The sequence below is a fragment of the Lethenteron reissneri genome, chromosome 40 (assembly GCF_015708825.2).
Source record: "Lethenteron reissneri isolate LAM-NWPU_2019-01 chromosome 40, ASM1570882v1, whole genome shotgun sequence".
Classification (NCBI taxonomy): Eukaryota; Metazoa; Chordata; class Hyperoartia; order Petromyzontiformes; family Petromyzontidae; genus Lethenteron; species Lethenteron reissneri.
Window position 1 is genome coordinate 7,679,255 of NC_083818.1, and position 13,430 is coordinate 7,692,684.

Here is a 13,430-nt window from a genome sequence, read left to right on the forward strand (position 1 = left end):
CTAGTGAGGTGTAAGCATCACCAATGGGGAGACGAAGGCGGACGGGCGTGGTGCTGGCCACGCACGCCCTCGTGTGCCATTCTAGGTGTTCGCTAACAGAACATGCCCCTATTAGTCTTTTAAGCCTGTACGGGGGATCTTTGTATTTGTATTCGCTGATAATGCTCTCTGGGCCTGTGTAGGATCAAAATATATGAAAGCACATTTTTCCCAATTTCGTGTCATTGGTTAACCGGCCTGGCAGCGCTTCTAACTCACGCCAGAACAAAGCCTGTTTAATCTCGGACGTGACCTCGGGCTTAAAACCACCATCTCGGGCAGTGCTGCCCTTGCCGCTTCCCATGTGCTTCGGGCCCTCTGGCACGTCAAGGCACATCACAAATCAACGCTCAAAGAAACAACTCTGAAATGTTATAGTCGAGTGTCCACTCTCGTGATTACAGGGGGTCCCCAACTGTCACAGTGGGTGCCAATAAAAATGCACAACTTGTTTCATCTGCCAAGCTTTAGTGTTCCACAATACACTGCATCCCCATGAATTATTAAAGACATTATTACGGTGATGCTGCGTTGCCAGCGATGCGCAAGCACAAATATATATATAAAGTTATAAACATGTTAACACTTTGATAAAAAAACACTGCCTTAAAAGGAAAAATTCTAAACATCAATAAAATATGAATTTTCGTGGTCTCAAGGGCCGAGTGAGGAGTGATCGCCAAAATTGCCACCCATTTCCCCCGCTGGATCTACCACAGCTATCCCGACTCAACTCCGCGTTGAGCTCCCACGGTCTGACACAGTGGCGTGGTCACTACATTATCGGCTCAGCGGTGTGCGGCAATCAGTCAATGTTTCATCGGTCTCGCACGATTGCACCTCGGCTTTTGTATATCGCGGCTCATCTTGCCTACTAATCACATTGTCACGTTCACGGCCTCGAACATTTCATGCTGTGGGGCCGCTCCGTCTTCGCTAAAATGCAGCCACTACAGCTCCGTCGTAGCTTTTTTGCAATATCCTCTTACCGCTCCGATGAAATAGAATAAAAACGTGGGAACGTAAAGGAAATACATTTTCACGAAGATAAATTTGAACCGCTTTTTAAATAAATGTTTGTTGTTTCACAATGTTGAAAGCGTTGTTGTCTTGGAGGGGCCCCAACTCGTAGTGTTAGCCACCAATTGGGGGCGGGGGGGGGGGGGCAAGGCACCCCCTCTCCCCACACGCTAAGTTACGCTACTGGTCTATGCATTTTTATTATCACCTGATGACGATTGCTTGCGTTGTGATATGAATTCCTGCAGTCACGAAAGCTTAAAATCAAGATGATCTGACAATATCGGAAAAGCGGTCTGGGGCGTGGGATAGTTCGGACTGGAGGAGGTGGCGGGTAGCGGTGAGAGTGGAGCCTCGGTCGCCGGTGGCTCACCCATCTCGAGGTACTCCTCAAAGAGGCCCTCGCACGGGATGAGTTCGTAGTCCTCCTCCCAACGGCTTGACTCCGGCGCCACGTGCGAGCCACGCAGCGCGGCCAGCTTGCGCTTCTGCAGCCACGCCTTGATCTTCCTGCGGCAAGAACGCGGGGGGCGCACGAGCCAAACAACTCATTTCTTTTAGAACTGCTTTGTTTTCAATTTAACACGTAGGCTTTCGCGACCAATATTATTCATAATATAGGTTTGTTGTGTTTAAATTTGTTGTCCTTCCGCCCCCCTCACCCCGCACCTCAAACGATTAGCGCGTTCGACTACGTACGGTGCCAAAGAAGTTCGACACACATGCATCGTACCACACGTGCGAAAATCGAAAATGACATGAAAAGGATAAGGTTGAGAAGCAGCCATGCAATTAGTTGCTTACACCACTGCTGACGGAAGGGACTCCACTGCAGTATACTCGAGGCAGCCCCACTAGAAGACGTCACTAGAGGGTATGTTGGGACAATCTTCCACGCTGGACAAACGTTTGGCAGACGTGGGAGTACCCACACTTTACCCCGCCACGCGCAATCTGCCAATCGACTAACTGCGGTGCCCCCACTTGCACTGCTGTTGGTCGTCGCGTATGATCGACGGTGACTGACTCAGCGACGGCTGGTCATGATTATTATTATATCCATGCGTCTACGCGTGGCTCAGTGGAGCGACCGCGGACCTCGCACGCGGAACACTGAAGAGGTGGCTCACTGACCCATTTACGCTGCCGGGTGGACAGCGGTGGTTTGGGTGCTTCCAGGGGCGGTTTCTTCATTAGGGCGATTGGGCGACGCACCACCAATGTCATTCAACCACAGAGTCACGCTAGCCGTCACTGTGCCTCTGGATATAGTGCAATCAGCGTCATGTCACGTTCTGTGGAGTACCGCCTCTTTTTGGGCGATTTCACTCCGGCTGAGAATCGCCCAGAGTGGTCCCATAGACTTACATTCAAAGATATTTTTTTTTCTAACGGGGGGCGCTGCAATGCATTCTCTATGGCTTCCAGGAGGGCTCGCCCTAACGTGCTTACGTCATCATACGTAAGCACGTTGCATCCAACAATATTATTTGTCGCCACCTAGTGGAATCTTTAATAAAAGAAACTTGAGTGGATTGTATTAATAGTGAGTATAGAAACAAACAAGATGTATTGTAAGAGTCACTTTATTTTTCATTAATATTAAAGAAGTGAAGTTGCCTTTACATGCTTAAGCTGTTAATTTATCCTTTGCATGGGTGGACTTTATCCTTATAAATCATCCAGACATTTGCCCCCCCTGAGAGATTTTGCAGGAGCCGCCACTGGGTGCTTCCTTAAGAAACTTGCACCATTGTTTAATGGTGCCGCGCCAGGACAAAATGATCTGTTTTAGCGTTAGGCTAATGGAGCGGGGACAAAACCGTTTGGACAACGAGGGGGGACATGTGAGAAAACGATACAAACGGAGGGCGAGGGTAACGGATGCACTTAGCCAACGACGGGGATCGCAATCTCGAGCCGGGGCAGCCGTTAACGGGGCGGGAACGCGCCACTCACGGGAATACGAACTCCTGGATATTGTTGATCACCTGCTTCCCCACCATAATGATGATGAGCTGCTGCGCCAGCTCAATGAGGCATCCTCCGGGCCCGCACTGCGGCGGCACAGACGACGGGCACACGCTTGTCCGCACGCCACGCGGCAACGGGAGAACATGAAACGCACCACTCTGTGCTTACACTGGGCTCTCCTCGGGAACTCTGGCTTCTGTGTGAACTCATGTCCCCCCTTTGAGCATTCTCTGAGGGCACAAGCGGGATTCGCCCATTGTGCCTGGAAGCCAGCGGCTGGATTTACAATTACGCAAATTGCGTACTCGGATTTTCCTTCGTATTCACGACTCCCCAGGTACTCAGTACTCCGGTCAGTGGCCAACATCGGCTGGCCGTTGTTAATAATAATAACAATTTGAAGTTGTAACATGCACAGTATTTTCTCACTTTGGAAAAGAGTGAACGACTCGGAGGCACGAGGAATCACAGACGTGCGGGAGAGGCCCCCCAAGCTCTGTGGTCCTCCATATATGAAGGTGTTATCAGTCAATTAAGAAAACCAGAGAACCCAGAGGAAAGCCACGTGTATGAGGTGGAAACACTATCCCATGCAGATGAAACAGATTAGTAAATGTTGTGGCATGGCTCTCCAACACACCGGTTTGCTGTACTAGTGACGAATTGGCCACGTTCTGTTTACATGACAATCCTTACTAATTGGCTGTGTCGGGTGGTGGCCGGTTTTAACGACACATTTATATATTTACGGGATCTAGCCCAAAAAAACTCCATCTATTATGGAAACAGGTAGAGTCCACATCATTGGTGTACCGCCTTCTGGCGAGCCAGGGTATGGCACCTCAACATCCAGGCGCAGGGAATTTCGCAACATTTGTCCGATTCACCAACCTCGCCTCCACCAGTGCTGGACAATCCATGAAAATGAGTTTCATAGCTCATCGGATTCCTCCAGTCTAAATAAAGACTCTTGATTCTGCTTCGGTGCCGATCACAGGCGTGCGTAGCCGCCACCACCCGGCAGTGTTTGTTGACGAGCGTGATGAGTTGTTGTTTTCGTGAGCAGGCCGAACAGAGAGGATGCAAGGAACGTACGTCCTCATTCCTGGTGCCCAGCAGCTTCTTGTAGTGGCCAGGGTAACCCACAAACCTGTGCAAGGGCCACATGTCACCATCATCGGAACAATGAAGAAAAGTTGAACAAGTATTCATTTAACACGAGGCCCAGCAACCGGTTGCACTTATTCTTCTTTTGTATGTCACGTGGGTGGGGGAGGGCGAATCAACAGTTTGTATTGACGATGTCATAGTTGAATGTTAAGGTCCTTCAACCAATCCAAGGCAGCAGTAGAAGCTGCACGGATTGCAGCTATAACGTCAGGGTGTGCGTGGATGGCGCACTTGTCGGTGATGCGTTTGATGGTTTGTGCTCGTGCCCTGACCAGTGACAACACAATACTTAAGCCCGTCATCTCAATACTTTACATTTGGTCAACCGGCGCGGAAAAATATATCTAAAAAGCAGAGCTGTCTACGCATGTGATCATTTTAAATGTATTAATTTTAACCTTTCCACAATTATGATGACAACTACTGGTCGGATGTCAAGTGACAAAGTGTCCATCCGGAACTCCCGTACAGCAGTCGTCCTCTGCAGGGATGAGCCTTTGCCAAGGCAATGTGGAATGTCCACACTTGGCTCAGTGCGACAAGATGAGTACTGGCCTATTGCACATTGTGTGGGGAGTCACTCTGACTTGGCCTTGGCTGGCAAGAAAATGCATTTAATTATTGTTCCTTTTCACAACAAATGTCTAAAGGCAAAGGTGCAGCCCTGCACTTGCTCACTCACTCCACTGCTGGCAGAAGGACCTCTACTAGAAGGAGCTCTAGACAGACCATCTAGAGCAGTGTTCTTCACTCATTTTCAGTGGAGGCCACTTTTTCGATAAGACATCAGCGTATGAGGGCTGCCACATGTTTGAAACCAATGGGTTTGACAGCACGATGATGATGGGGTGTTTTCACATTTGTGTATTGTCGGGGGCCGCACGTCAGGGGCCGCACTGAAGGTCACCAGTGAAGAACACTGAGATAGAAGTAATTTGGCCTACACTACCACGCTGGCCAGACGTCTTGGAATAGGTGGGGGTACCCACACTTTACCCCACCACGTGCAAAATACCGATCAACTAACTATAGTGGCACTTATTTTCTGTACACTGCTGGTTCAACATTGGTGGGTTAACTGAAGAAACTTGCGCCAATTGTTTCAACCGCCATGCCAAGAGGTCGAATCGAACCGGCGAACCTCTGGATTGGAAGTCCAATGTGCCACACCTTTGCACCACGGCCGTTATCCCAACGAGCGAGCGCTCGTGTTGAAACGGTTTCAGAGAAGTGGGTATGGCGGATTTACATCGCTGGACACAAGGATGCTACACAGTAAGTATGATGAACTTCCTTCGCACCGATACGTATCCCCACCCACGCTAATCAGGAGACGCTAGCCATGATGAGCGGTGGGATGCTGTTGCACGGTTCCACGTACCGGCCCTTGAAGAAGGCCACGTAGAACGGAGAGGAGTAAAAGTTGACGAATTGGAAGACGAAAACCTTGAAGGTGAAGGCATCCTCATACTGCGTCTGTGTTCGATGCATTTCTGGTGGGCAGGCAGAGGGACACTCGGATAAGAGAACGTATGATGGTTAATGACAACGTTCAATTTGCTTTTTAGTTGTTCTTGTGAAGAAACAGGAGCCCAGTACAAAGCACCGGTCACAATAAACTTAAAAAATACACTTAACTTTACCAGGTAAGGCCCACTGAGCTCTTTTGCAGAAGCGACCTGGCCACAAATGATAGCTCAACGAAGTGGCTTTTGATGTGGAAACTTATAGTAGCAAAAATACTCTAAACGCGTGTTGATTCTAAATGTGGAGGAAAAAAACGGAGGACCCGGAGAAAAATCCACGCGACCACGTGGAGAGAGACACGCAAACTACATATATACAGCAGGCGTCAGGGTCGGAATCGAACCCACGACCTCCTGCATACCAGGCGAGGTAGTTAACATTTCAACACCGCGGCCCGGTGGCAACATGTTAACTCGCTGCCAATACAAGGTGGGGGGGGGGGGGGGGGGGGGGGACAGAAACTCTGTGAGAAAGTGTGGACCACAAGTGTGAAAACAATGAAAGTTTACATGGGGAGGGAAGGATGAGGGGAAAAATAACTAACACAGTGAGTGTAGAGAAGGGCGCAGGAGGAGTGTGATGCTCGTCTCTCAAACGGCGTACTGATGTAATATGAGGATATATCCGGCTCACTGACGTATCACAACTCGTCATGATGATTGGCTCTGCCGGTCCTGGTTTATAGCCAACGTGGGGAAGTCTAGGGGCGTGGCCCTGACGTGATGGAAAGGTGACAGCTGCAAGTAGAGGATTGGTTCTGCTGGCTTTGGCCACAGTCAATGGGGAGATGAGTCAGGGGCGTGGTCCCGGGAGCCTACGAGGGAGTCTGGAATATTCTATGGATGCTAACCAGGATTGGTGGAAACGTACCAAGTGACCCGGGTATTAAATAGGTGTGGAAACGAACGACACGTGGTCAGAAGGGGAACGAACGGAGTAGGGGGCCACGCGGGAGCGGGGCTCCGGGTTGCCACGTGGCGGCGCGTCTCTCTCTCTCTATCCCTCTCACGCTGCCTGTCAGCAGCGTGAAGGGAAAGTTGTAATGCAAAGTGAATAAAAGACCGGATTCCAGAAGTCGCCGCAACGACCTTTATTACACTAGATTGCCACTCGTTATTTTGATAACGTGTGGCTGCCCGCCAACGGCAATTCAGCGTTCCATTCAGCCCCCCGGTTAAAGGAGAGGGTGTCCCCACCGCTGGCGCTAACGTACCCCACTTGGTGAGCTGCTCGGCGAGAGACGAGTAAACTTGGCCCATCACCAGGATGAGGATCAGGTTCACCATCGAGCTGCTGATGTTGGCGATGTTCGCTGCCTGCAAAAAATAACACATCAGTAATGTGCACTTTCCATTACTTATGAAATATAAACGGATCCTTAAGCCAAAGTAAAACTTCATTCGTCAGTGGGTCAGTCAGTCATGGCACTTCAGCAATATTTGTTGTAGACATAGACACGAGACAGGTGGCATCGTCACAGCAAAATTACTGCCCCCACTTGATACAGTAATTTTGCTGTGACGGTGCCACCTGAAGACGGAAGCTTGTGTTGCCTCCGAAACGTCGTGATTTAATTTATTTTTATTTTACTTTTTACCTACGTGACTTTACCGAAAAAACCAAAGAGTATGGACCTTTGCAGTCACGAATACTTCAAATCTTGAACGAGACATTTGATTTAAAATTTATTTGGGTCTTTCGGTAAAGTCACGTAAATAGATTCAAAGAAAATAACAAAAAACAACAAAAAAATACGACGTTTCAATCACAACACAAGCGATCCTGATGACCATCGCTTGTGTTGTGATCGAAACCTCGTAGTTTTTTTGTAATTTTTTGTTATTTCCTTTTAACCTATCTACGTGACTTTACCGAAAGACCCAAAGAATATGAATTCCTGCGATCACGAAAGCTTTAAGTCAAGATTTGACATTTGATTTAAGCTGCAAGAACCCGATGAGCATCTTCTATGTGGGCACCGGTTTAATCACGAGCTACTCCTCACTCTTAGGGAAACAATAAAATAAAAAATATATGTTTTATATTTTTATTATTTTATTGTTTCCCTTCTACGTGACTTTACCGAAAGAACCAAGAATATGAATTGCTGCAGTCACGAAAGCTTTACATCGAAATTTACACCTCACTCGTCGACGGGTCAGTGATACAGTTCCCGCAAGACTGCCCCCACGTCACCAAGTAAACCGGTGATAACAAAAATAACACGACGCATTCTACGTGTTTACCCCTATCATACGCTGGTGAGAAATAAATACACTCTATATCCTCATTAACATACGTTTTGCATAATCTCTCTTTTTGTTTCAGCCAAGCCTCACCTCACCTCCCTCCCACCATAACTCTGGATAATCGAGGGTTGACTGCCGCTGTTTGAGGTTGTGCTCCGCTGTGAACGTTCACAAGCTCAGCACTTGATGTACAATTATCGACCTAACACGAGAGATGTCACAGCCGCTTGTCGTACAAGTGCGGGTTTTGTTGAGTTGGGCGTTGACCGTCTCCTGTCTCAAAGCTTTCGCCACGCACTACTGCGGGCACCTTTGGGAGTTGAACCACGACCGCCCGGCGACCCACGACCGCGTTCAACTCCTGCAGTTGTCCGCAGTGGCGTGCGGCGAGATCTCGAGACGAGAAATGCTTCAACGCGCGGCCCAATTGGAAATGCCACACGCGGACGTCGTCATCGTTTTGCCGGTCGGTCAAATGGAGAAGGGAAATGCGACGCACCTGGGTCATGAGCACCGCATTGCCCGTCTTGTACATGACCACGCTGACGATTCCACGGTACATAATCACCGTGACCAAGAAAATCATCACCACCGAGAGCTGCAGGCAAACAAAACGGTGAAAGGTCAGTGACGGGTTTGTATGTCAGCACAACTATACTATGATTTAGATAAAAATGTTAAATATCCAACAGTTAGGCAGATGATTTATTATTTCATCTCTCATCATAATTCACAAACGGTGCATAATAATGGTCCATGACTCTTGTAGCTAAGTAAACGGCTGAACTTGAAATTACCACCGTAGTTAAGACATCAATACTAAGCTGCCTACATATTTGTAGAGGAGTAAAATGGGGACGTGACGTCAGGTGTGCCGTTGAGTGCGATGACGTCACGTCTCCTAGGGTACTTAAGGGATACCTCGTGACGTAAGCGGGGTCACTGTGAGAACAGGTAGAGTAAGCAGGGTGAAGAGGGAACCAGGGGTAGAGAGGGGATAGAATAGGGAGTCTGGGGAGAAGCCGGTGGTAGCCGTAGAGGTGCTTCTCTCTCCGCTCGGTGGAGTCGGCAGACTCCACGATCCGACACGAGAGAGAGAGAGACCGGAGCTAGCCGGCAGGGACCTGGACTCAGAGTAGGACCCCTAGCCCCTGGAAGTTGTGTACCCTGCTGTGTAATATTGCAACAGCTTTAATAAACCCTGGCGGAAGCCCTTAACTTACCTCCGTTCTCCGAGTGCGTCCGTCGGAGCTTCTCTACAACTGGTGTCAGAAGTTGTAGAGAAGCTCCCATGGACGCACTCAGAGACGGAGGTTATTACGACTATTTGGCCACAGCTATAAATTTACACATCAGCCACTTTATCGAGCTATCATTTGCAGCCAAGTTGCTTCTGAAAAATAAATGAATACCTCAGTGGGCTTTATTTGGTAAAACTATTTTTTTGTTTTATTTGTATATTTTTAAGTGATTTGTTTATCTTTTCCCTATACTTTGCACGCCTATCGTGTTTTTTGTATTGTTCGTTGTTGCAACGTTCTGACCCGTCCCTACTGAACATGCGTGAAAAAGAGCTTTATAGCTCATCGGATTCCCCCACTATAAATATTTTGACGCGGGTTGAACGCGAGGCGGACGCTGTGCTGCCCTGACCATGAGTATGATGACCATGGTGCCCGTGATGATGCGGGAGAGGCGGTCTCGCTCGGGGAAGTATGGCTCCTTGACCCCCGTGATGGGATTCCGCTCCATGCTCGGCGCCATCGCTGCAAACTCCGGCCGAGGCCTCTCCTAGGTCGGGGAACACGGCCACGCCAACGCCAGCAGTGTGGTGGTGGTGGTGGTGGGCGAGGGGGCCCACGGCAGAGGTCGCAAACGGGGTTTGATTCCTTACCCGTACCTGGCCGCACCAGGGTCGCAAATGGGTACCCGTTCCCGGCCGGCCGGGTACGGGTACCCGTTCCCTACCCGTACCCGTACCCTACCCGAAATGAGTGACAAACAGTTACTCACCAGTGACTCACGGCCTACCCGTACCCGTACCCGGCCGCACCAGGGTCGCAAACGGCTACCCGTACCCGTACCCGGCCGGGTATCGGGTAGGGTACGGGTATCGGGTACCCGGTTGCGACCTCTGGCCCACGGGGGCATGCAATTTGCCGTCATGGGTGCTGCACCAGGCCACCGCAAAGAAGCAGCTAGAAGGGGCAGCTCTCAGAGGCAGCTGGGGGAAGGGAGTGGGGTGGTGACGTGGCCCAGGAGTTGGGAGTTCAAAGCTTGTTGCAGAGGCGCATAGTTCTAATCCAGCAGTAATAACCACTATAATACGTACACACCTACGTGTGTTGAACTTCTTTCTCACCGTATGTAGCCAACCGTGCTAATCGGAGGTGCACGAGGGGGAAGGCCAACAAACTGAACACACAAAGCAGTTATAAAGAAATCAGTTTTCACTATGAGATCTCTTTTACCAGTGGCAAAATATAGTAGTAGGTTTTTACCCTTTTAAACTGGTAAAGGTGTCAGTTTTGTACCAGTTTAAAAGGGTAAAAACCTACTACTAAATCAGTTTTCGTTATACCACACGAGCCATCTGCTTCACAGTGGACGTTAAAGATCCCCCGTGACGTCCATCGTTTGTCGGCGTCATGATCAAAATTTTCCAACCTTGAAAATCGCCCACAAATAACTCGGTCGGGGGGATCACACGTGTCGACCACCACCCCCAACTGGCAGACTAAAGCATGTTTTTGCAGGCTTGTATCAAGCATCCAGGCACAACCCCACACATATGACGAGATAATACCCCAGGCTCCGCAGCTCTCCTCCTTAAAACCTCCTCTCTTCTGTTCCTCTCTTAAAGCCTCGCCCCTTCTCCACTGCCTATTCCCTTCCTCTTACCTCCCCCCTCAATTTCTCCCCCCCCCCTTTCCTAACCCCTCGGCAACACCGCTCTATCGTGGCCACCCATTCCTCACCCCTTACACGCCCCTGCCATCTAGATCACTTCTTGCTAACACCGTTTTTAAAAAGTTATGTTTTGTGCCGTGATGAAAGGCGCTCTAGAAATAAACAAAAAACCATTAAAGAATCCATTGCAGGTCCTGTCACCTGACGGAAAATGTGCTGACACCTGTCAGCAGTAAGTTGACTTCACCTTCTACTCCCTACACACGCAACCACTAAGCAGCCTGCTCAGCGTGATGTCCTTCCCAACTCCAATTAGCGTAGGGTGCAGAGGAAGTTCAAGATACACCTCAAGATCTGATAGGATCAGGCAGAGGCTTTGCACCGCATGGCAGGTGTACCTCCTCCTCTTCAAAGTCCATGCAGTCCCAGTGGTGAGCGAGGATGGCGTTTTTTCTCTTCCAGTACTCGAGGAAGGTGACGGCCCAGAAGGACATGAAGACGCTGAAGAAGACCGTGCCGGGGTGGTCGAAGAGGTAGCCCAGCTGTGGCAGAATATTCACGATCACAGGGCTCGTTTTTATTTTGTTTTATTTTGCTACCTACGTGACTTTACCGAAAGAACCAAAGAGTATGGATTAACGCATTTTATTTTTTTAAGATATAACTTTTTTTGACGGTTGCTGAGCACAGGCCCCCAAAGGCCCAAAACGCCAAGCGACCAGCAACAAACAGCACTATCGAATGCGTAATAGACGAGTATATAGGTTTCCTGAATTGAGCAACGTTGTGAGGACTTGGTCCAAGAGGGAATTCTTATGGGAGGAAATTCCAACGTTGGGGTAATCACATAGCAAGGTTTATCGTGGGCAGCAGAGGACAGAGAGCAGAGGGCAGTGCAGCAAATATATTATCGGAGTGCTCCATGCTCCCATATCTAATGCTCCCTGCATTCAGCAGCCTTGCAGGGACCAGTTTGGTCAAATCATTTCCCCTCGCCTGGAAGCGGGATTGACAATAGAGCTGGTCGCAGGCCTCCCCTGGCGTCACGAGCCTGTGATCGGAGGCGCGTCGCATCATAGGGCTCTGATGCAATGGGAGTCTCAGGTGGAGTCTGGACACGATTGCACGAGGACATGGGCTGGACGGGGGTTGGGAGAGAGTGAAGCAGAGGCGGGGAGACGCGGCGAGACGGTGGCTCTCGCAGCCACAGCCAGCGAAGCCTCCCGGGTGCGATTTGTACTCTCTACATTGAGCGGCGAATTCACCCTTTCCCATTCCGATGGCGTACGTGCACGTCAAGGTGGCAGCACTCACACTTTACGCCATTAGTTTATTGAGAAAAAATAATAATAACATTACGTATTTTTGATTCTTTCGGTAAAGTCACGTAGAAGGGAAACAATAAAATAATACAAATATAAGACAATCAAATTCTCTCGACGTTTCGACTGCAACACAAGCAATTATCATCGGGTGTGAAATCCACAGCAAGAAATTTTGAAAAAAGTTTAAATTTGATTGTCTTATATTTTTATTATTTTATTGTTTCCCTTCATTACCGAAAGATCCAAGAATATGAATCCCTGCAGTCACGAAAGCTTTAAATAAAAACAAAAACATTACAGTTTAAATTGGGAAGAAATAATTACGTACTAAGTGGCAAAAAAAGAAAAAACTCCAAAAGTTTGTATTGCCTACTTGACTCATTATACCCACACTGGAATCAATGCCTAAATGACCAAACCATTGCACGCAATGCGTCTGGTCTCATCAAGTCTCGTTATAGTGATTACGCTAACGCCGGTGCTCATGAGGTGCAATCGTTAGCGGCTTAAAGGTCATCGGTTCCACCTCCCGGCGCGGCAGTTGAAGCAACGGCGCGTGGATTTTTCCGCGGGTCCTCCGGGTTTTACCTCCACATTTAGAATCGACACGCGTTTAGAGTATTTGGCCAGTATAAATTTCCACTTGATAAGCCACTTCGTTGAGCTATCATTTGTGGGCAGCTTACTTCTGACAAAGAGCTGTATAGCTCAGTGGGCCTTACCTGGTAAAATAAAAATAGTTTAGTACATTAGCACGGTTGGCTACGTACGGTGCGAAGAAGTTCAACGTACACACGCACGTCACAGCGGTCGATCGGCAGGTCGCGTGTGGCAGGGTCAAGCGTGGGTACTCTCGCCTCTTTCAAAGACGTCTGGCCAGCGTGGAAGAGTAGGCCAATTACCCAGCCGCTATTGCTTCTCTCTCTTGAGAGAGAGAGCTCCCTGCAGTGGAGCGGAGGCCCTTCCGCCAGTGGTGGCGTGCGCAACTAATTGCGGGGTGTTGGCCCCTTGACCTGAACCTTCGCGGCCCCTACGCCTGCGATCGCTGCCATCGCCGTGGTCGCCGCTAGCGCCCTAGCGAGAGGGATTTTTTGCACCTCGCACCTTGGCCATGGGGCAAATGTCGGAGAGCTTCCACACGGTGCACGCGTCGCACAGCGGGCACATGAGGAACTTGTGTCCACTGCTGCAGATCTCCTCCCTATGGGTGGGGACG

At 49.3% G+C, this 13,430-nt stretch overlaps 1 protein-coding gene across 3 annotated transcripts in view; it reads right to left on the reverse strand.

Annotated features, from left to right (window-relative positions):
* The window catches only part of ANO7 (anoctamin 7), a 59,496-nt gene that overhangs the window by 14,423 nt on the left and 31,643 nt on the right, over window positions 1–13,430 (reverse strand). For all 3 annotated transcript variants that reach the window (XM_061568155.1, XM_061568156.1, XM_061568157.1), the window contains exons 10-18: window positions 13,319–13,415; window positions 11,288–11,431; window positions 9,633–9,770; window positions 8,479–8,577; window positions 6,944–7,046; window positions 5,585–5,696; window positions 4,129–4,183; window positions 3,019–3,116; window positions 1,433–1,569 (exon numbers count right to left, since the gene is read on the reverse strand). In XM_061568155.1, coding sequence (XP_061424139.1) covers window positions 1,433–1,569; window positions 3,019–3,116; window positions 4,129–4,183; window positions 5,585–5,696; window positions 6,944–7,046; window positions 8,479–8,577; window positions 9,633–9,770; window positions 11,288–11,431; window positions 13,319–13,415 — 983 coding nt within the window. The remainder of the gene's footprint in view (window positions 1–1,432; window positions 1,570–3,018; window positions 3,117–4,128; window positions 4,184–5,584; window positions 5,697–6,943; window positions 7,047–8,478; window positions 8,578–9,632; window positions 9,771–11,287; window positions 11,432–13,318; window positions 13,416–13,430) is intronic.